Source organism: Octopus sinensis, linkage group LG7 (assembly GCF_006345805.1).
Source record: "Octopus sinensis linkage group LG7, ASM634580v1, whole genome shotgun sequence".
NCBI lineage: Eukaryota > Metazoa > Mollusca > Cephalopoda > Octopoda > Octopodidae > Octopus > Octopus sinensis.
Genome location: NC_043003.1, coordinates 30,180,389 through 30,201,886, shown reverse-complemented (window position 1 = coordinate 30,201,886; position 21,498 = coordinate 30,180,389). Strand labels below are relative to the sequence as shown.

Sequence of the window (21,498 nt, the reverse complement as noted above, 5' to 3'; positions counted from 1 at the left end):
AGGTGAAAGACCATTTAGTTGTGATATTTGTGATAAAGCATTTTATGATAAGCAGGGTTTGTCTCGTCACATGCCTGTTCACACAGGTGTGAAACCATATCATTGTGATATCTGTGATAAAACTTTCTCTACAAAAAAGGTTTTGATCAATCACGAGCAAAAAGCACATAAAAAGTAAACCATAAAACAGGAGAAATAGTTGGAAGAACTTGTATAAATTAATATATTATGACACCACAAAGAAATTCCTGTAAAACGATGCAATAGAATTTTATATGTTACAGAGAATCAATGAAAGCCATGCTTATATAATGTTACTTGAGCTATTTGAGATATTTTTTTGTAATATGTAGTAATTGTTAATATTGTAAACCAATCATTTGTATCAAATGCCAGTCAGATGGTCGAGATGTTTGAAAAATTCTTTAATGAAATTATACACACAGATTGATTTTAAAAATGCTACACTAATGATTTCAGGTTATAATTTTATTTTTACAGACAATCATAAGTTGAACACTAAATTTTTTTCCCCTAGTTATACATGTAACAATTTTAATATTTATATGGTACAATGTCAGTGTATTTACCAAATGAATTGTAATATTTTATAATTAAACTTCATGTAAATGTAATTCACTTTACTGATTCATTCTGAATTAACTTTAATATCTAATTTGGTTACTCAAACCCTTTTCACTATTTTAATTCTATGAAATGTTTACAGTTGTGTTTTGGGAGTTCAAAGTTGCCATCTAGGAAAAAATCTATTTCATCTGTCCTTCCTACTACAGTGTGTGTACTTGAAAGAAGGGTGATTTTCTGTAAAAATTGAACTTTTACTAAAAGAAGCTCACTTGCACTATATACTGCAAAGAATATAAAAACAAAATTATAAAGTTAAGAATAGTCATGAGTTTGGAACAGACAATGTAAAAGTTAGATGTCCCTGAAAGGAATTAGAAAAATATGTTATGGATTATAGCATAGTGAAGTACTAGATACAAATAAAACATAATATGCTGTAAAAGACTTACTGTACAAGTATAGCAGGTCCCCCAGCCATGCAGGGGACAATATAACAGTAGAAATGTGAGGTAGAAGGGTTATCAAAGGTGAGAATTTTTGAAGAGGTAAAAAGTGTGTAATGCCAAGAAATACCTAGACCCTAGGCTGGATGATACATGCCAGGTGTGCCTTGCTAGAAATATGTTGCTGTTTTACATTAAGGTGAAGTGTTTCAAATTGTATTATAGTATATATATGTGAATTACAATGTCACTGTGGGGGAAAGTGTATCTAAAATGATATGGATGTATCAGTGTCATAAATTCTTAAATAAAGAAACTGAAGGTATAGCAAAAGCATAGTTCTATTGATATAAGCTGAAAGCCTAGCTGGAGTGATCAATGTGAGTTTGTTAATAAAACAATTGAAATGACAAGAAAAAGTTATAGTTTCCTCACAGATTGTTCAGATAATGAAGATAGGGTGACGTTAAGCTAATTAGTTTATGAGATTGTATAGTATGGTACTTTTGAAAATGATTGGATAGTATCATGTACTGTGAGAAAATACAAATGTCAGTTAACAATGGTTGTAAGTAATCAGGAAAATTACTACAAGAGAGTTAACACTTGAGAATGTAGTTTGACTTTGTATAAAAACATGAACTCTTGGATTCTATATATTTCTTGAGATAATTGTTGGAAGTTAGTAACCCAGCACTAAGGTGACACCTTGGTTTTTGGTATTTAGAAAATGTCTTCGGTAGGTTTCCAAGTTAAATAGATTGGTGGACAATGAGAAATTTAGGTATGTACAAAGGTAGAAAAAGTAGTTAAGGGTGTATTTAATGGTGCTGTGAATAAGACAAGTAGTTAATAAATCAGCATTGTTGCAAGAGTTAACTAGAAATTAAGTTCCATCATTATTTCTGTCTAGATATGTGTGTGTACCATTTTTTGCAATAGCCCATACTTGTCTGAAAGGCTCCTAAAAAATTCATTTGCTGAAACTAGAGAAAATCTTTTAGAGATGTAGCATTTGCTTAATTCAAGTGCTGAGGTAAAAACATTATTCCTTATTCAGTAGCATGAATGTTATAAAATTTTCTAACATAAAAGATAAATATATAAATGAACTGGATTCTTTGAGATGTTAAGAGTAATTTAAATATATTTGACTTCATTTGCATATGTAGTTGGTCATTTTACCAAGAACTGGTGCTAAATGTTTTGACACTTTGAAAAGTTATGCAATTAAAATAAGTAGTGTCTGCAGCATTATATATATATACATACACACACACACTAGAGCATTACCTGTCATTTTCAAAATATACTTTTGCCCTCATCCATGCATAATATCAAAAAATATGACATACAATAATAATTTAACTTTTATCAAATTTTATTTTACATATACAAAATGATGAAATGATTACAAATTTTCAAAAGAAATATATTTACCTTAAAATTAGGTAATGCAAATTTTTTTCGTTTGTATATTTGCAATAAATACATTGTTTTCTAAATTTTCTCAATACGATAGCAATCCACTTCATCACAAACCTATCTGCAAAATTTCATAAAAAGTGTGTGCTTTAATCAGAAAATTATAAGACACTCAACCTGCACCTCTTATGTTAACTCTGTAGTTGTCCTTTACTTTCTGTATACAATGTAAAGTGTAACTTGAGAGAAATCAACTAACCAATATTTATATCAAATATTATTGTATATATATGTATGTATCATCATCATCAGTTTAATGTCCACTTTTCCATACGTGCATGGTTCAGACATAGTTTGTTGAGGGAGATTTTGTATGGCTGGATGCCCATCACATCACCAACTTTCACTTCTTTCCAAATAAGGTCATATTTCTTTGTGGCCAGATATGTTTTCATGAAAGATAAGAAATGAACATCATACAACAGTAATGCTTAGTTTACAACTGTTCGTGATGTTCAAGGAAGGAGAGACACAAACACATCATCATCATCAGCATTTAACTTCTGTTTTCCATGCTGGCATGGATTGGACAGCTTGACAGGAACTGGCAAGTCAGAGGCTGCACTAAGTTCCATAGTCTACTTTAGCTTGGTTTCTACAACTGGATGCCATTGCTAACACCAGCACCCATACCAATACTTTTTACATGGCATCTTGATTTTAGTATCTCAATTTGTTGGGTCTTGTTGATTATAGCAATATGCCACATATCTCAGGCCTCTGTCATCTTCATAAGGCTCAGCATTTTGAGATTAGCCTTCAATACTTCATCCTATTTCTTCCTGGGTCATGCAACTATCCTCATCCATCCACATTATACAACCAAACCAGCATAGTCTCTTCTCTTGCACACTGCATATAATTCCTCTTATCCCAACTTCTCTCTCAATACGCCATTGCTCTGTCGCATATGCACACTGACATTGCATATCCAGATGAGTATACCAGCTTCATTCCTCTCCAACCATTGCGTGTCCTCTGCATTCAGGGCCCACTTCTCACCACCCTGTAGCATCACATTTTGTACACATGCATCATGCAAAACAGGCAGCAGCTGTCTGAACTTTCTTCATCCTATTCTTATTCTAGCAATTACCCTTTTTATACAACCTCCTCCACTGCTGATTAGGTTACCTAGGTAGCAAAAATTATCTACAACTTTCAGAGAGCCACTTATACATTTGAGGAAAACAGATTCTTGTGTATCTGGGGGTCTTTATAGCTTCCATACATCTCCCACATGCTAACACTGCTTTCTCTGTTAACCTTCCTACTATTCTACTGCACCTCTTGTGTGTCCACAACTTGCACTGGGTTCACTGGAAGGGTGAAGGATCCTGTTCGATCTCTTGCTAAGTTTACTTTCAGACCCTTTGATTCCAGATTCTGTTTTCACACCTGAAATTTTTTTTCTAATTCTGTTCCAGATTCTGCTATGAGAGCAAGATCATCAGCATATAGTAGTTCCCATGAGCTTCCAGTCTTAAATTCCTCTGTTATGGCCTGGAGGACAACGATGAATAGCAGGGCACTGAGGACCGAGCCTTGGTGAGCACCTGCTTGTTCACTAAATTCATCGCAGTACCGAAGGCCAACTCTTACATTACCAACAGCACCCTTGTACGTGGCCTGTGCTGCTTTTAAAAGCCAATCATCTATCCCTAGCTTCCACTTCCTTTGAGTCCAAAATATCACTGAGTGAGGTACTCTGTCAAAGGCTTTCTCTAGATCAACAAATGCCAAGTACAACAGCTTGTTCTTTGCTAAATATTCCTCTTGCAGTTGCCCGACTATGACAATATTATCTGTGGTACTTTCTCCTGGATTTCATCTGATCTAATTCCATTCCTAATTAATTGGGCTATAACTCTCTCCGCCACTTTCATCACCTGGTCCAGTAATTTGATGCCTCTATAATTACTTCTATTTAACGCATCTTCTTTGCCCATGTAACAGCTGACTATGATGCTGCTGTGCCAGTCACTTGGGATTATGCCTTCTTGCATAACCTGATTAACTATACGGGTAACTAGACTGTATCCATCTGTATCAGTTTACTTAAGCATCTCAGCAGTGACTCCTGATGGACCAGGGGCCTTCCCTGTTTTCATATCTTTAATTGCCTTATCTATGATGCTGTTGTAAACTAGGCCAGCTGGTACCTCTGTTGGGTTCACATGAGGAAGATTCCCTTTCTCCCATTCATTCTCTGCATTTAATAGTTTTTCATAGTAGCTCTTTCATACCATTTTCTTTTCAGGATCACTAAGAGCAAGTGTACAACTATCTGTACACACTTCTCTCCCACAACATCTCGATTATCTCTAACACACTGTGTAGCAATATGGAACACATCAAGTATCTGATCTTTGTGCTGCAAGACATTGGCAGACCTCTTTCCTTCTGCATCTGCCTATCTGATGGCTAGTCTCTCTTTTAGCTATCTGATATGGTTCTTTGTTACCACCACTCTTCCAGTCTTTCCAATCCCATCTCTTCTCTTTTATAACTTTGTTGGCCTCACACTTCTACTACCATGTCACCCTTGATCTGGTGGAAGCTTTGCTCCAACCACAGGTTTAATCTGTCATCATCAGTACACACACACAGACTTCTTTCAGTTTCTGTCAGCCAAATCCAATTACAAGGTTTTGGTTAGCCCTGGGCTATAGCAGAAGACACTTGCCCAAGGTACCATGCTGTGAGAATGAATCTAAAAGCAAGTGGTTGAGAAGCAGACTTCTTGGCCATACAGCCATGCCTGCATGTGTAAATTTATATTCATATTAAATGTGTATTATATTTAATATTTCACTCAGTCATTGCTGTTGGCCTCAAGAAGCCAAGCTTCTATCTCTTATTCAACCTTTGGACAAGTAATGGAAGTGAGCACAAAAAATATACTATTTATAGTCTTCTCCTCTATTTCATCATCAAAATTATTTTACTGCATAGTTAGCTGAAATTTATTAGTGTTTAGGTATGACAAACTAAATAAAATGTACTGAGATTGACATTCAAAAGCCTCCAGCAAATTTTGATAAAGCTATCATTACCCCATCTCAGTAACATCTTTAGTCAGCTAAACACACTCTGTCTCTACCAACATCAAGAAGAAAACATCATTCGCCACTGTTTCATGGAGGCTCAATGTTTCTGTGTAGCAGCAACATAATTTCATATTCATTGAACAGAGAAGGAGCTTTATATTATTGTATGGATAGTGATTGTGTCTTCTGGCTGTTGAAAGAGACTATTCTGTCATGATTCTATTAGATTTTCTAAGGTTTTATTCAAGGACAACCTAGGTGTTTGGCTATGGATTATATTGTGTGAAATTTATTACTAAAATTAAAAATAATTGTAACACAAATCAAAGAATGGATGAAAATGACATTTCAATGTTTTAACATTTGCTTTTCAATACTTGTATAGGTCAAGTAGAGTATATTGAGGTGGATTTTCTATTGCCAGATACCTTTCCTGTTGCCAACCCTCATCTGGTTCCAAAGAATGTAATATTTCCCCATGGCCTAACATGTTTCCACTGAATATTAGAAATCACTGAAACAGCTTGCATGACAGAGACAAACATACATATTTATAAGACAGGATTCTTTCAGTTCCTGTCATCTGAATCCATTGGTCAGTCTGGGACCACAGCTCAAGATGCCACATAGTGGGACTGAATCAAAAACTATTTTGTTGGGAAGCAAACTTCTTAACCACACAGCCATGCCTGCACCTATTATTACCAAATTAAAAGTTTGTAGGAAGCAAAGAGAATAGCAGATTTAATTAGGTCTATAGTATTTCCCTCAATTATCATGGGTGTTACATTCCAAAACCTCCCACAAAAATAATTAAAAGCTAAAAAATATAAATACCTATCGGCCACAGAAACCTGCAATATACTAAGGGGTCCACTATATATATTTACATATATCAACCAGAAAAATCCACAATGTACTGAGTGCGCGTTATGTCGACCACGACATGGCAAAGGACTATATTTACTTTATAGTATGGCAATTGATTTTGTCTTGTCCTCATAGGTAGAAGTTTACAGATTGGAGGTTGGTAAAATAAATGCAAGCAATATCCTTGGGTGATTATTGATGCTATTTAAACCCAGGTACTTCAATCAAGAGACATATAGTCTAAAGCATTCCAACTATGACCATCCAGTTTTATTTCAGACACAATGTGTCTAGGAGTAGATTATCCAACGTATCTCATTTTTATAAGATATCAGAATGTGATTTGAGAGGCGCTTGATTGTTATTTGTAGCAGGTTGAGTAATCTTATAGAGACTCTTTGTTTATTTGAATATATTGGGGTTGATTTAATCAACTATGTCCTACCCCAAAACATTTCTGGTTATGTGCTTATCTATTTTTACTTGTCCCAGTTATTTTATTGTGGCTATGCTGGGGCACCATCTTGAAAAGTTTACCTGAACAAATCAACATTACTTATTTTTAAAGTCTGGTACTTATTCTATCAGTCTCTTTTGCATAACTGCTAAGTTATAACAAACCAAAACCAGTTGTCAAGTGTAGTGGAGGTTACAAAGACATACACATACATACATATGACAGTATTCCACAGTTTTCATCTATCAAATTCACACACAAGGCATTGGTTGGCTGGGGATATAATAGAAGACATTTTCTAATGTTTGGGACTGAACCCAAAACCATGTGGTTGCAAAGCAAGCTTTTTAATCACACAGCCAGAAATCCTTTCTACTATAGGCACAAGGCCTGAAATTTTAGGGGAGCAGGTAAGTTGATTACATCGACCTCAGTCCACAACTAGTATTTGTTTTATCAACTCTGAAAGGATGTAAAGTAAAGTCGACCTCTGTGGAATTTGAACTGAGAATGTAACATGGACAAAATTCCACTAAGTATTTTGCCCAGTGGGTAACGATTCTGCCAGCTCACCACTTTGAAACCATCAAATATCTACCACATTAATGTTAAGTGAAGGCAGGTGTTGAACTCACAATTGTAAGTTTGTGGTTTCAATTCCCAAACTGGATAGGGCATAGTGTTCTTGAGCAAAACACTTCATTTCACATTGCTTCAGTCTACTCAATTCAAAATAAGTACCAGCAGCATCTGGAGTTTAATCCTGCAGCAGACTGATGCCCTTTGAGGGCAGGGTAAGGAGTATTATATCCGCCTGGTCATTTTAAAGCTATAGATACAGGGATAAGTTCTAGTCTAATGTACATCTAGATTTGTGACAAATTTTATTCTAAAAATAAATAAAAAAATTACAGCCATTTTGTATGAACCAGTGTAAATTTATTCTGGTTCAGGCTTGCCCGCATTACATAATAGTGGAATATTAATAGGACTGAAATTACTTCATACTGAGGGGGAAATATTTCAAAAGGATTACTATGAAATTCATTCTTTTGATTCCAACCTCTCTGACACTACATGTGATGCTATGACAAACTTCTTATTTTAAAGTGATGTAATTGTTCCATCAAAATTACCTGTTATGTTCCAAACACCAGCTTTATAACAGCAAAGTTATTCTATTAAATTCTTTCATTTAAAAATTTATTGAAATAGAAAGGCAGTATATTTTCACAGAAATATAGGAACAGAAGGGTTTAGAAAATAATTGAAGATGTAGAAGAGTGCTTGCCTTATTGCCTCTGGTTTACCCAGTTACCATGTTGTTACTAACAAAAGCCTCATGGTTGCAGCTTAGTGAGAGGTCATGGTTCATGCACTCTCATAATTATTCTTTAATGTTTTATATTCCCTCCATGGTTATTTCAACAATTGAATACATGTTGATATAACTTTGAATTTGCATTTGAACATCTGATATTATGAAATTGAACAGAATACTTGCAAAACATTATTTGTGATAACAATGAAAAATAAAGTACAAAAGCAACATAAGTCACTTTCTCTTCAATGCTTGGGAGTAAGGAAGTGAGAATCCATGCGCTCAGCCACAGAGAAATTGACTTTGTGGTGATAGTGGATTGCCACCATTCAAAGTTAACGACTTGGTTATGTAACTAACTGAATTAATGTGTAAATGGCTGAGTATTCCACAGACATATGAACCTTAGATGTAATTCTCAGTCAGAATCAGCAAGGGACAGTATTAACAAAGCTGTATATTCTAAATTACAGGTACAATCCACCCAGTGGGTTTTTATAAATTTCTGTCTACCCAATTTCACTCAAAAAGTATGGGTCAATCCAAGGATATAAAAAATGGAATTTGCCCAAGATGCCACCCAGTGGATCAAACCCAGGACCCAGTAGTTGCAAAGTGAACTTCTTAACCATTTGGTTGGTACACTTGCGTCAGAAATTAATTAGCACTTCTCAAATTTCTACATTTTCTTAATTTAATTAACTTATTATCAGAAACGAACTCGTTTTTAATCAAAAATTTATTAAAACATATCCCAGCATACCACATAATTGTTATTAATCGTGAAATTTAGTCAATATCCAGTTTTGGGCTGTAAGGAGCGGCCCTACAGGATTTTAGACCAGCTTCCAGTAATCTGGTCTTGACGGTGGTTGTAGACAACTGCTTCCCTGTCACCTTTTGCATCTCCTCCGCCAGTTGCCCTTCGGTTGTTCAGTGACTTTCGGATCAGCATCCGGTCCTCCCGCTGGGTCGTCAGCCTCTTCCGCCCCCTACCCTTTTTGTCAGCTGCTGATCCGGTTTCCTCGTATTTCTTAAATAAGCACTGAATTGTGCGCCTGGCTACACCAAGTTTTCTGGCTATTGCAGCCTCCGACAGCTTCCCACGCCACGAGAGAGCCTCGTACCGTCTCTCCAAGGTCATGCGAGGTCTTGGGCCCATCTAGGAATGAACAATAAAAACCAGTTATTTTCATTAAAACTATTCATTTGAATAATGTTATGCTATAACAAAACTGCTATGAGTTATTATTCATTAAACAAAAAAGAAAGAAAGCAGAATTTCTCACCTTATTTGATGTATAACAGAAAGTTTTGTGAACCGGAAGTGACGTCACGAAGCAGAGTGTAGGAGAATTTGTGAGGAAAAAAAATCTTGCAAATACACAAATCAATTAACCTATGAGCTGTTCAAAACGTCTTATGCGATGAGAAAACTTAGTATGGTGTGATTCCGGTCCTTGCGAGGCGCTACCTATATCTATTAAACAAAGGAAGATTTGTCTGCATCCGCACTCCAAGTTGTTGTTGCACTGCTATGTCAACATCATTAGGCTGTAGACTCTCAAACCGCTCTGCAAACAAAGTTCCGTCACCGTTCTGTGCAACAGTGAACTCGCAACAAGGCAATAGTTCGAGATATGGCCACTAGGTGACAGCACATACCTTGAATGAAGAGCAAATCAAGGGTGCTAATTAATTTCTGACGGTAGTGTATGTTGCACCCAGAGCCACTACCATCCTATAACTTCTGATTATCCATTCTTTAGTATACTATAAATGCTGTTTAAATGTAAGAGTGGTAGTTGATAATGAGCTGTGAATAATGGATGAAGCATAATGATGGCATAAACACATGGCGTGCAGTTCAATAACATCATTCATAGCCCAATATCTATTAAGGGAATTTCTCACCAGTTTTTGCAGCAGAGGTCTTTTCATGTTTTAATGTGCACAAATGTGTTAAATATGATGATACACACCTATTATCCATATAAATTAGTTTTGTTAAGAGAACTGAATGAAATATGCATAATTATATCAAATTAACAATATTTCATTGTGAGAAACTTTGCAAAGGATAGCTATAGTTAAATATCTTTATTTTGAAGATCAAGTTGACTGAGTCTAAGTTTTACCTATTGGTATGTTCATCAACTCAACTTGATTGTTGCAAAAAGTTTAAGTCTACTTTCAATATAGTCACACTATTAGTAAATGTTCTGTTATTAATCTTAAAAGTGCTTTAAAATAAATGAGATTATTTTAACATTTAATTGTAAATTATATCAGTAGGCATTGAACATACAAAACATGAAGATTGAGAGAAGGAATACACTATACACATATCTTAGTATACTATAAATGCTGTGACCTGATATGCAGTTTGTGACAGAAAAACCTCCCAAATTATACACAGCTTTTGGTGTGGCGCTAATAAAAGTAGGCAGGTGGTAATGATGTCTTCATGAAGTTAATATTTTATCAATTTATTTTCTTTTTCTAGTTACCACCGTGACTGGTGTCCAATATGTAATGGCTGTTGAAACAATTATCAAGGGTGATGAATCTGAGGTTACTTTTTTGCTGCACTGTTCTGAATATCCAAGGTTTTTAATTCTGATGATGTATTTCTGTGTGTATGTAAATATAAAGGTTTATCTGGCAATTTCCTCCTATTGAAGCTTAGTGGATTTTATATAAATACTTCTGGATGTGTAGTAAAATACTCTGCCTTAATTAGGGTTTTGCACCTCAGCTGTTTGCTTACCATATGACAGTTGCTACAACAGAAATGTATATTTGAGTCGTACTGATGTCAGGGTATACAACATGTTATGTTAGTCCCTCAATGAGCATTTCCTTCTCCTAGTTATGGTTCTTTATTGAATACATAAAAAAAACGTAGAATATAAAAAATAGCACACGCTATTGTATCTCTAGTTTAGCTGATGATGATTCAATTTTCAGACACTGCTATAGCATAGTTCATACAACTATGGCAATTATTCATTGACAGATATGGATATTAGGGGTTCTGGCTAGAAAAAATGTGATCTATCAATACATCATCCCAAAAGTGTTATATTTTTTCTGGGACCCTCAATGATCTTGTTTATGTAATGTTGTAGTGCTGGGCCAGTCCTGTACACTACAAATACTGAAACATCATACTTAACAATACACCAATGATAAATTAACTTACTATTTTCTCTGTCGGTGGAGTTCTGATAGAAGCACACTACTCCACCAGTCGTAACTATTTTAGATTTTTTTCGAATTTGTGTTCTACAAACTCAATCTTGTATGACTAAGCAAAAAACAAAAAAAAAACAACAACAACTTGATTTAAATCTTTTATTCCCTCCTCCTGAGATTCTCAAATTTTGAGGGGTAATTCCAGTTCATTAGGATCTTTTTAGCACACAATTTATCTGAAGCGCATCAAACCCAAACCTCATGATCTTAACATATCAACTATTTTTGAAGAAGCTGTAAACTTTTCCTGCTATGTCAACTGACTTACAAACCATCTCTGTATTGCTCACTGCAGCTAGACCCTCAACTGATTGCATCACAACTACATTCACTCTCAGATGGTGTAGATATTACAAGACATAACTCCAACATTATCATTTGGAAAACTTTCATAATAAGAAAGAATTGATATTTTTTAAAACTAAACTAATTCATGTATCAAATCATCAGCCATATTTTCATAATAATGTAAGTTAAGTTAATGATGAGATATTTAAATAAAATTTAGGTAATTGAAAGAAAATCAAATCAATTTTCTCACAAGAACATTTATTGTGGTCCACATGGATTACTGTTTTACACTTCACCCATGACATTCTACTGATGTAATACAGTTATTTTTTATTCTCCTAGCATAGTATGTGTGACATTTATCCAGTTTAATCTCTAGGTAGTCTCTTGTGTTACCCTTATCTTTCTGCTCCTTTCAACATGTTTCTCATTTCATAAAACTATTTCAGTTACGGTGCTAATTGCTTGGTTTGGATCCTGCTCTGAGTATAAAGTTAATCACTGGTTTGTAGCATGTTATTTTTTAACAAGATGCTATCCCATACACCCGCATGGACTGTCACCTTACTGTGTTAGATAAGTTTCACAGACTTGGGGATCAGATGGATCTTGCAAAGGGAGAATGAAGCATTGCAGAAACATAGTCTTGTGGAAGCAAACCAACACCCCCTATTTTATAAAGAAAGTGGCACTGGATTGGGTAACTCTTCGAAGAGGTTTAATACAATGTTGCTAGGCAATTATTAAGGTATAACTCTAAGGATAAAAGGAAGCCCAAGGAACTTCTTGCAATGTATCCTGAAGAAGAGTGAGAAGATCAAGATGGAACTGGGGGGAAACTAGAGGGGATATCCTAGGACAAGAGTAAGTGAAAAGAGATTATTATGGCCTGTGCCCTAGGAAGAGCCAAGGGCCTGAGTGAATAAGTGGCTATGCTATAACTATGTTTAAACAGATGCTACTAATTCCATTGAGTCAGATTTCTCCTTCCCTGTCATCTTCATCAAGTCATTGCTCTATTCTAAATATCATTCATTTATGTCTTTTCAAATATATTTGACAATTTGAACACAATAACCTACAAAGAATCTATTTAAATTAATGTTGGACTTTTATAATTAATCACTCTTCTTCCAAAATCACAAACTTATATTTGGCTGAAAGAGCTGATGAAATGGCTTTTCAAGATTATTGGAATTTTAATCCACAGAGGCAAAAGTAACTGTCACAATTATCAACTGTTTAACATCAAAATAGTGACAGACGTCAGTGTGATCAGATCAGATATTAATTTTATACCAAATTGAATCAATGAAGAGGTTTATATAAAGTTTAATTATAAAACATTATAACTTTGTTATTTACACAAACCTTCTGTAAGCTAGTTACGTAAACATATGTAAATTTACATTCAGTTCCAGTACTGTGTTGAAGAAAGTTCTGGAAGAAAAATGTTATGGTTGAATGAACATACGACTCTTGTCTACCTTCCTCCACTTTCAATACAGTTCTGTTGTATGTTTTATACTTCATGAAGTAATAATTTGTACAAATTCTTCCAACTTATTCTCTTGTTTTATGGTTTGCTTTTTATGTGCTTTTTGCTTATGATTAGTCAAAATCTTTTTCTTAGAGAAAGTTTTATCACAGATATCACAATGATATGGTTTCTCACCTGTGTGAACAGGTATGTGACGAGTTAAACTCTGATTATCATAAAATGTTTTACCACAAATATCACAACTATATGGTTTCTCGCCTGTGTGACCACGTACATGAAGTGTTAAATGACTACTTTGAGAAAATGTTTTACCACAAATATCACAGTGGTATGGTTTCTCACCTGTGTGAACACGTAAATGCTGAGTTAAATGACCATTCTGAGAGAATTTTTTTCCACATATATCACAGTGGTATGGTTTCTCACCTGTGTGGATTCGTTTGTGTGTAGATAATTTACTAGAGAATGTTTTTCCACAGATTTCACAGTAGTATGGTTTCACACCTGTGTGAGTACGTTGGTGGTTAGTCATATTACTTCTTCTAGAGAAGGTTTTCCCACAGACATCACAGTGGTATGGCTTCTCAATTGTGTGAATGTCCTTGTGTCTATTCAAATCAGAACTTCGAGAAAATGTTTTAGCACAAATACCACACTGATATGGTTTTTCGCCTGTGTGAATACGTTTGTGAATAGCTAATTTATCACTCTGAGAGAATGATTTTCCACATATATCACAGTTATATGGTTTCTCACCTGAGTGAGTATATTTATGTCTACTCAAATGACCATACTGAGTGAATGTTCTACTGCAAATATCACAGTGGTATGGTTTCTCACCTGTGTGAACACGTAAATGCTGAGTTAAATGACCATTCTGAGAGAATTTTTTTCCACATATATCACAGTGGTATGGTTTCTCACCTGTGTGGATTCGTTTGTGTGTAGATAATTTACTAGAGAATGTTTTTCCACAGATTTCACAGTAGTATGGTTTCACACCTGTGTGAGTACGTTGGTGGTTAGTCATATTACTTCTTCTAGAGAAGGTTTTCCCACAGACATCACAGTGGTATGGCTTCTCAATTGTGTGAATGTCCTTGTGTCTATTCAAATCAGAACTTCGAGAAAATGTTTTAGCACAAATACCACACTGATATGGTTTTTCGCCTGTGTGAATACGTTTGTGAATAGCTAATTTATCACTCTGAGAGAATGATTTTCCACATATATCACAGTTATATGGTTTCTCACCTGAGTGAGTATATTTATGTCTACTCAAATGACCATACTGAGTGAATGTTCTACTGCAAATATCACAGTGGTATGGCTTTTCACCAGTATGAATACGTTTATGATTAGTCAAAGTACTGCTCTCAGAGAAGGTTCTGCCACAGATATCACAATAGTGTTTTTTCTTGCTTTTGTGTATACACTTGTGTTTAGTCATGTGGCAATTTTGAGAAAATATTTTACCACATACTGAGCATTTACAAACTTTCTGACTTGTTAAAGTACTCTTAGAGAGTTTATTAATTGTTTTACTGTAAATATATTTCTTCTTCCAACATTTCGGAAACATTTTTTGTTTCAATATGGCATTTGATTGTGTGAATGTTTTCTTAATAATGTTCAAGAGATATGATTTCTTCTGTGGATCTACACATATTTGATGTCATTAGTTTCAGGCTGTGCTTGATCACAAACCTGATTCACATAAAGTTTCACCTCCATATATTTCTTTATATTTTGTAAGAAAAGTTTTTAAAATTTGATAAATTTTTCTTATGCTTCCAAATCACACGTGTCTTGAATGGGCTGGAGTATTTCTATTTTGGATGTATTTGGGGTACTTAGTATTTTGTTTCTTCCATGGGTATGAGTAAGTATCTCATTTATTTCTTTGCCACATTTATCACTGACGAAGGGAGGGTTTTTATGAACTAACCCTGAAATCGGTCCGATATGGTAACAATGGAATTCTTTAGAAATTTCTGTCGACCTTTTTTCGAGTAGCGTGCGTATTGTGAAAAATTATGTGGTTATAGACAATATGTCCAATTTCGGCATATTTGGCATTAGAAATTTTTTCGTTTGCCCTTATTTATAAGTTGTTTATAACTTTAACCTTTAAAGGTATTTTTTTAATATACTGGCCATTGATAAAAAAATTTTTCGAAAAAATTTTATCCTACATTAAATATAAATATACATTTATATATATATATATATATATATACACACATTAACACGTGTGTGTGCGCGCGTATTTATAAAAGTGGTATCGTTTGTTTCTAATCATCTGTAAAAATATACCTGGCCTTGGGGAAATACTACCACGCTTGAAAACATGGGCCTCTGGTCGTAGAAAATCTGCGTCAACAAAAATCCATCTGACTCGTGCAGCATGGTAAAGTGAATGTTTAAACGATGACGATATATATGCTTGCGATGTGTGTGTGTGTGTGTGTTACTACAAGTGCTTTCTATTGAGTGCATAAAAAAGTGCTATAAGTAGATACAAAGGAAACATGGGTCCAATGTGTCTTTATTAGCACCTGACTAACATTTCAGTAGTTCTCTGACAGAACAAGTGAGAAAGAAATGTATTCAGCAACTTATTAATGATGATTACCAAAATGTACATTTTCATTTAATTATTTTCAATTACAACGTTACTTAACGCAAGTCTGATCAAAGACTTGACAGGTGAATTAACGAACAACGAAAATTTTAAACATTATAGATCATCCAGTGAGTATAATCCGATAGTCTAGATAGCAGTTAGTACTGACGCCTTTGTTTGGGAAATATTGCGACAATATGCAACTAATAACAAAGTTAGAATACTTAAGTGTCCGCAAATAGTTTTCAAAATTGGAAATCACTAACGTTTACATTTGAATAGAAATTAAATTAGGATGTAAATAATACCTCACCATTAATGCGTACATATTGTGAGTTGTTACAACGTCAGATAACTTACTGTTTTCTCATTATTTAGTGTCATAATACTGGGAGATGAAGAGATTATATCTTGTTCGTGGCCATCCGATAAATTTCAATAACGCAGAAAAGAAAATTATAAGACGAAATTTGATACACTGCATCACATCATCAGCCGTACTTTCGTACTATCGACAAAAAAGTGAGCGTCAACATTTTTACTGTGGAGAACACTAGAAAGTGTACTATAAAATAATTGTGGCAGTAAAGGGGGGAAAAAAAAAAGATATGGGATCTTTTCGGTTTGAACGGCAGTTTTTAACATAATTTCTAGGTTACTAAAAAATTTTAAACTTCGTATACTGGTAGAATGTACTCTTGGCTTTATTGAGAAAATTCTATAGCTTGTAAGATATTTTTTTTTATTTTTCTTCAATTTCAACCAATCAAATACATCTATTGAAGTAAAAAAACATTCTGTGCCGTATGAACATGTCCCTCGTTTAAGAAACAGATTGGGTTTATTTACATTTGTGAAGAAAAAAAGATACCCCCCCCCCTGACCATAACCCTAAAACAGATTGAAATGCAATACATCGATACTAGGGTCATAATTATGGGTGACAATTTCATATGACACCGCTAGAAAAAAACTGCCGTACAAACCGAAAAGACCCAAGATATGTATTAGTCAATGACTAACATTGTTTTTTCCCCCTAAAAAAATATTGCAGGAGAAAATTCGCTACTACTTAATTACAGAAGTGCCGACGCACCTATATAACGGGGAGGTAATATACTTTTACCAAAACTACTCTGACTTCACATAACCCTAACACTTTAACAGTAGTTTTGGTAAAACTAGATTACCTTCTCTTCATATCGTTACATAAATATATCGGAATCTCTGTGTTTAAGTTGTGCCGAAAATTCTAGATATGTTTAGGCTATGAATCGTAAATGTGTTGTTAGATGCAATTAGAACAAAGTGCATGTATATTTCAATTTAATTTATGCTTTAATTTCGGCTACCTGCAACTTTTTAACTACATAACTGTAGTGAACAGCTACAGTATAGAAAAGCCTATTCGAAACCAGATCCACTTTTCTCAACACGGGTTGCATGTTTTCTTTTGAATGTTTGCTGCTTCCGCAGATTTACTTAATTTTCCGTGGGTTATTTAATCTTTCCACTACAACGTTCATACATACATGTGTGCATGCCTACACCCAGTTACACACATGCACGTGTTTTCATTGACTTGTTTTTCCATGTCTGTACCTATTCAGCTCCTTTTCCGGCTCAACGCACATCGGATGTCTCATCATGCTTTCAGCGCCTTGTTTCCAGATACAACTTACCTCTGTAACACCCGTGGATGGTCACAGTTAAATAGAGAAAATTTGGCTCTTAACGCCCAGCATGTCATTCGCACTGCAAAAGTCTACGCCCACAATGCCAGACCCACTTGGCCTCTGCAATTCTTTCAAGGCACAGTGAGCACACTTCTGCTTGAAAATTTAAAAAATATATCATGGATTGGGAATGCACTTTCTTGTCTCAGAAAGTCTGCAGCTGCACTGTTCTCACATATGTATACACAGCTCATTAATGAATCACGTGCATACTCAGTGCTGCCAATACACATAAAGCAACATTGAACTATCCAGACTCACTACGGAGTCCTGGGTTTCATTCACTGGGTGGTATCTTGGGCAAATGCCATTTTTTATATCCTTGGATTGACCAGTTCCATATACATCACCTCAGATTCTCTCTCCTGATATCCACTATTTTTCGTGGTTTTGCATCACATCTACCTGCAATTTAATACTTTTCATTCACAATTTTGAACGTTTTTCAATTTTCACGTAGTTAACGTTCCTGCAAGTTTTCCTAGTAATGATCCTTTGCCTCCAGCAAATTATCTGGGAAGATGAGTGATATAGCAAAACAGCTACAGTATACTCTAGCTATAGCTAATTGGAGTATAACCAAATCCACTTTTCTCAACATTGTCAAGCAAATCTTAAATCTATTATTTTCTCGCTTCTGTGCTCAGAAATTAATGTGAATAAGTTGACCTCTTGATTTTTCTCTGGTTGTAGAAGGGTCACGACATAATATAAGAAAAATAGTAGTTTTGTTTCATCACCGTACTGTTTGGGAGAAAGATATAGTAAAAGTGATAGGGGCAGCTAAAGATAAAAATTCTACCTTCACACACCTACTCTTCAATGACCAAAAGAGAGGTTGATAAGTCTTCATAACAGACCATGCTCTTTGTTAGCACTTGATTAACGAAAGTGGACTTAATATTTGGCTGTATATTTACGTTCCACACATGCCATCTTAACTGCAGCAAAACAATATCTTTTTCAAATCTTTATTTAACATGATAAGAGTGTTATGAGGGATATTTAGCTTCTATTTCTCATATAAGTGCCCACATAAAATGAAACAGAAGTTGATGGCAATTATTTAACCATATGCTGGAAACCTGAGACTATAATTTAAATATATTTATGATTATTCTTAAACTATCCTTACTTGCAGGTGATCAAAGTAATAGAGAAGTTACAAAAGTCCTAGTTTACAAATAGTGGTATAGTATGTGTTGCTAGTACCAGTGGCAAAACAAGTACTGTTGGGGAGAGTGCTATTTTAAAAAAATTTTTCTTTTTTTTTCTTTTTAAATTTTGCACCCAGATAACTGCCTCTATGGCCTTACCCATGCTACATCACTGCTTACAATTTCATAATTTTTCAAATCGAGTGAGAGAAATAAAATACAATAATATATAAAATGTTGTACAATGTTGAAATATAAACTCACAGAATCAATTAAACAAAGCATGCTTCTTCAGCTAATCATTAAAAAAGTAATATAATAAACTGAAATTCACAAGATATCAAAGCAGGTTTTATCCTGTAGTAAAATAAATCTACTTTGTCAGTAGCTTGTTATGGAAGTATTTATTGCATCCACCATTTAGAACTTACTAATAATGGCTTCTAATTTAAGCATAAGGTCAACAATTTTTAAAAGAAAATGGTTATTGGTACCATCAACCACAGTACTTGACTTGCACTATATTTTTTATTGACCTCAGAAGGGTGAAAGGCTAAGTGGGCCTTGGTAGGATTTGAACTAGAACATTTAGAAAAATATCACAAAGCATTTTTACTTATATTCTAATGATTCTGCCATCTTTAGAATTTCTTCATCATAAATTACAAGTGATGGAGATATGTGTATAGTGTATTCCTTCTCTCAATCTTCATGTTTTGTATGTTCAATGCCTACTGATATAATTTACAATTAAATGTTAAAATAATCTCATTTATTTTAAAGCACTTAAGAATAATAACAGAACATTTACTAATAGTGTGACTATATTGAAAGTAGACTTAAACTTTTTGCAACAATCAAATTGAGTAGATGAACATACCAATAGGTAAAACTTAAAGACTAAGTCAACTTGATCTTCAAAATAAAGATATTTAACTATAGCTATCCTTTGCCAAGTTTCTCACAATGAAATATTGTTAATTTGATATAATTATGCATATTTCATTCAGTTCTCTTAACAAAACTAATTTATATGGATAATAGGTGTGTATCATCATATTTAACAGATTTGTGCACATTAAAACATGAAAAGACCTCTGCTGCAAAAACTGGTGAGAAATTCCCTTTATAGATATTGGGCTATGAATGATGTTATTGAACTGCACGCCATGTATTTATGCCATCATTATGTTTCATCCATTATTCACAGCTCATTATCAACTACCACTAAGCTGTAACCATGAGGCTTTCGTTAGTAACAGCATGGTAACTGGGTAAACCAGAGGCAATAAGGCAAGTACTCTTCTACATCTTCAATTATTTTCTAAACCCTTCTGTTCCTATATTTCTGTGAAAATATACTGCCTTTCTATTTCAATATATTTTAAAACGAAATAATTTAATAGAATAACTTTGCTGTTATAAAGCTGGTGTTTGGAACATAACAGGTAATTTTGATGGAACAATTACATCACTTTAAAATAAGAAGTTTGTCATAGCATCACATGTAGTGTCAGAGAGGTTGGAATCAAAAGAATGAATTTCATAGTAATCCCTTTGAAATATTTCCCCCTCAGTATGAAGTAATTTCAATCCTATTAATATTCTACCATCATGTAATGCAGGCAAGGCTGAACCAAAATAAGTTTACAATGGTTTATACAAAACAGCTGTTAATTTTTTTTTAATTTTTAGAATGAGAACTGGTTAAATATTTGTGCTACAAACAATGGAAAAATTTACCATGTTTTTGTCATGAACATTTTTCTCTCAGGTACCTTTGCAAAAACATTTAAAAACACAATGAATTGAATTTAATTTAGCTCATAATCTGCTTGTTAGAAACAAAGTACCTTATTTGTCAGATTTGAACGGAGCCCCTTCACTTCTACATCATTTAATGTTATCGTTTTTCTGACTTGGCAAACTAAGTACTTAGTTGTTAGCAAGCGGACAACTTTTAAATTTCAACTAGCAAAAGACACCTAACATTTATCATCCACCCTAGCCTCAACATATTCTTCTATCTAATCCTATAAAACCTGCAAATCCGTCACTATTATGTGATTATCACTATGTTATAAGTGAACCTAGTTGAGACCAACCTGCCTAAGACTGCTCCTAGTTGTATGATACAACTTCCCTGTTCTACAGGGATCTCAATAAAAATCTATAAAATTTTCATGTCAAATCAAATCTGAAACATCAGTTTAATAAGGATAAATATATTTTAGAAAATCCTTCATCATTTTCAGAATCAATTAAAATAAAAGCAGTGTATGGTAAGAAAAGAGTTAACAATGCACTATGCTCTGTTGTAATTTATTAGCTAAATGTTTCTAGTTCTATTAAAAAACACTTTTTCAGTTCTTACATTGTCCTTTTCCAAGCAATGGCTCTATTCTCAACTTTACAGTTTTATGTTTTCTTTCCATTAAAACCAAATTTTTACAGCAAACCATGCTTCTTCTAAATACACAAACTATTGCAGAAAAAAACTGACAAAAATGTTTTCTCAGATAGTAGTTTAATTGAAAAACACAAAAGTATTTCAGTCACAAAACACAATTGTCAATTTCTCATAACATGAAAATAGTGATAAATGTCTGTGCAACCAGACTAAATAAGAAAATTATTACAAAGTAAATTAGTGAATTATACCATGTTGAAGAATGTTCTGGGTAAAAAAAAAAAAAAATGTTTATTGAAAAGATT

The 21,498-nt window shown here is 34.2% G+C and overlaps 2 protein-coding genes across 6 annotated transcripts in view; both read right to left on the bottom strand.

Annotated features, from left to right (window-relative positions):
- LOC115213851 (zinc finger protein OZF) overlaps positions 1–21,498 on the bottom strand; it is a 42,236-nt gene that overhangs the window by 14,270 nt on the left and 6,468 nt on the right. The window lies entirely within an intron of this gene.
- Positions 11,558–15,168, bottom strand: LOC115214367 (zinc finger protein OZF-like). Of its 3 annotated transcripts, none has more exons than XM_036504340.1 (2): positions 13,754–15,168; positions 11,558–13,675 (listed from the first exon to the last, which is right to left on the bottom strand). In XM_036504340.1, the coding sequence occupies exons 1-2, from the start codon at positions 14,844–14,846 to the stop codon at positions 13,293–13,295; spliced, it is 1,476 nt and encodes a 491-aa protein (XP_036360233.1). In that variant the 5' UTR covers positions 14,847–15,168; the 3' UTR covers positions 11,558–13,292. The 3 variants fall into 3 exon arrangements, with proteins under 3 accessions (XP_036360233.1, XP_036360232.1, XP_029639422.2); XM_036504339.1 differs by having other exon boundaries at positions 11,558–14,173; positions 14,252–15,168; XM_029783562.2 differs by having other exon boundaries at positions 11,558–15,168.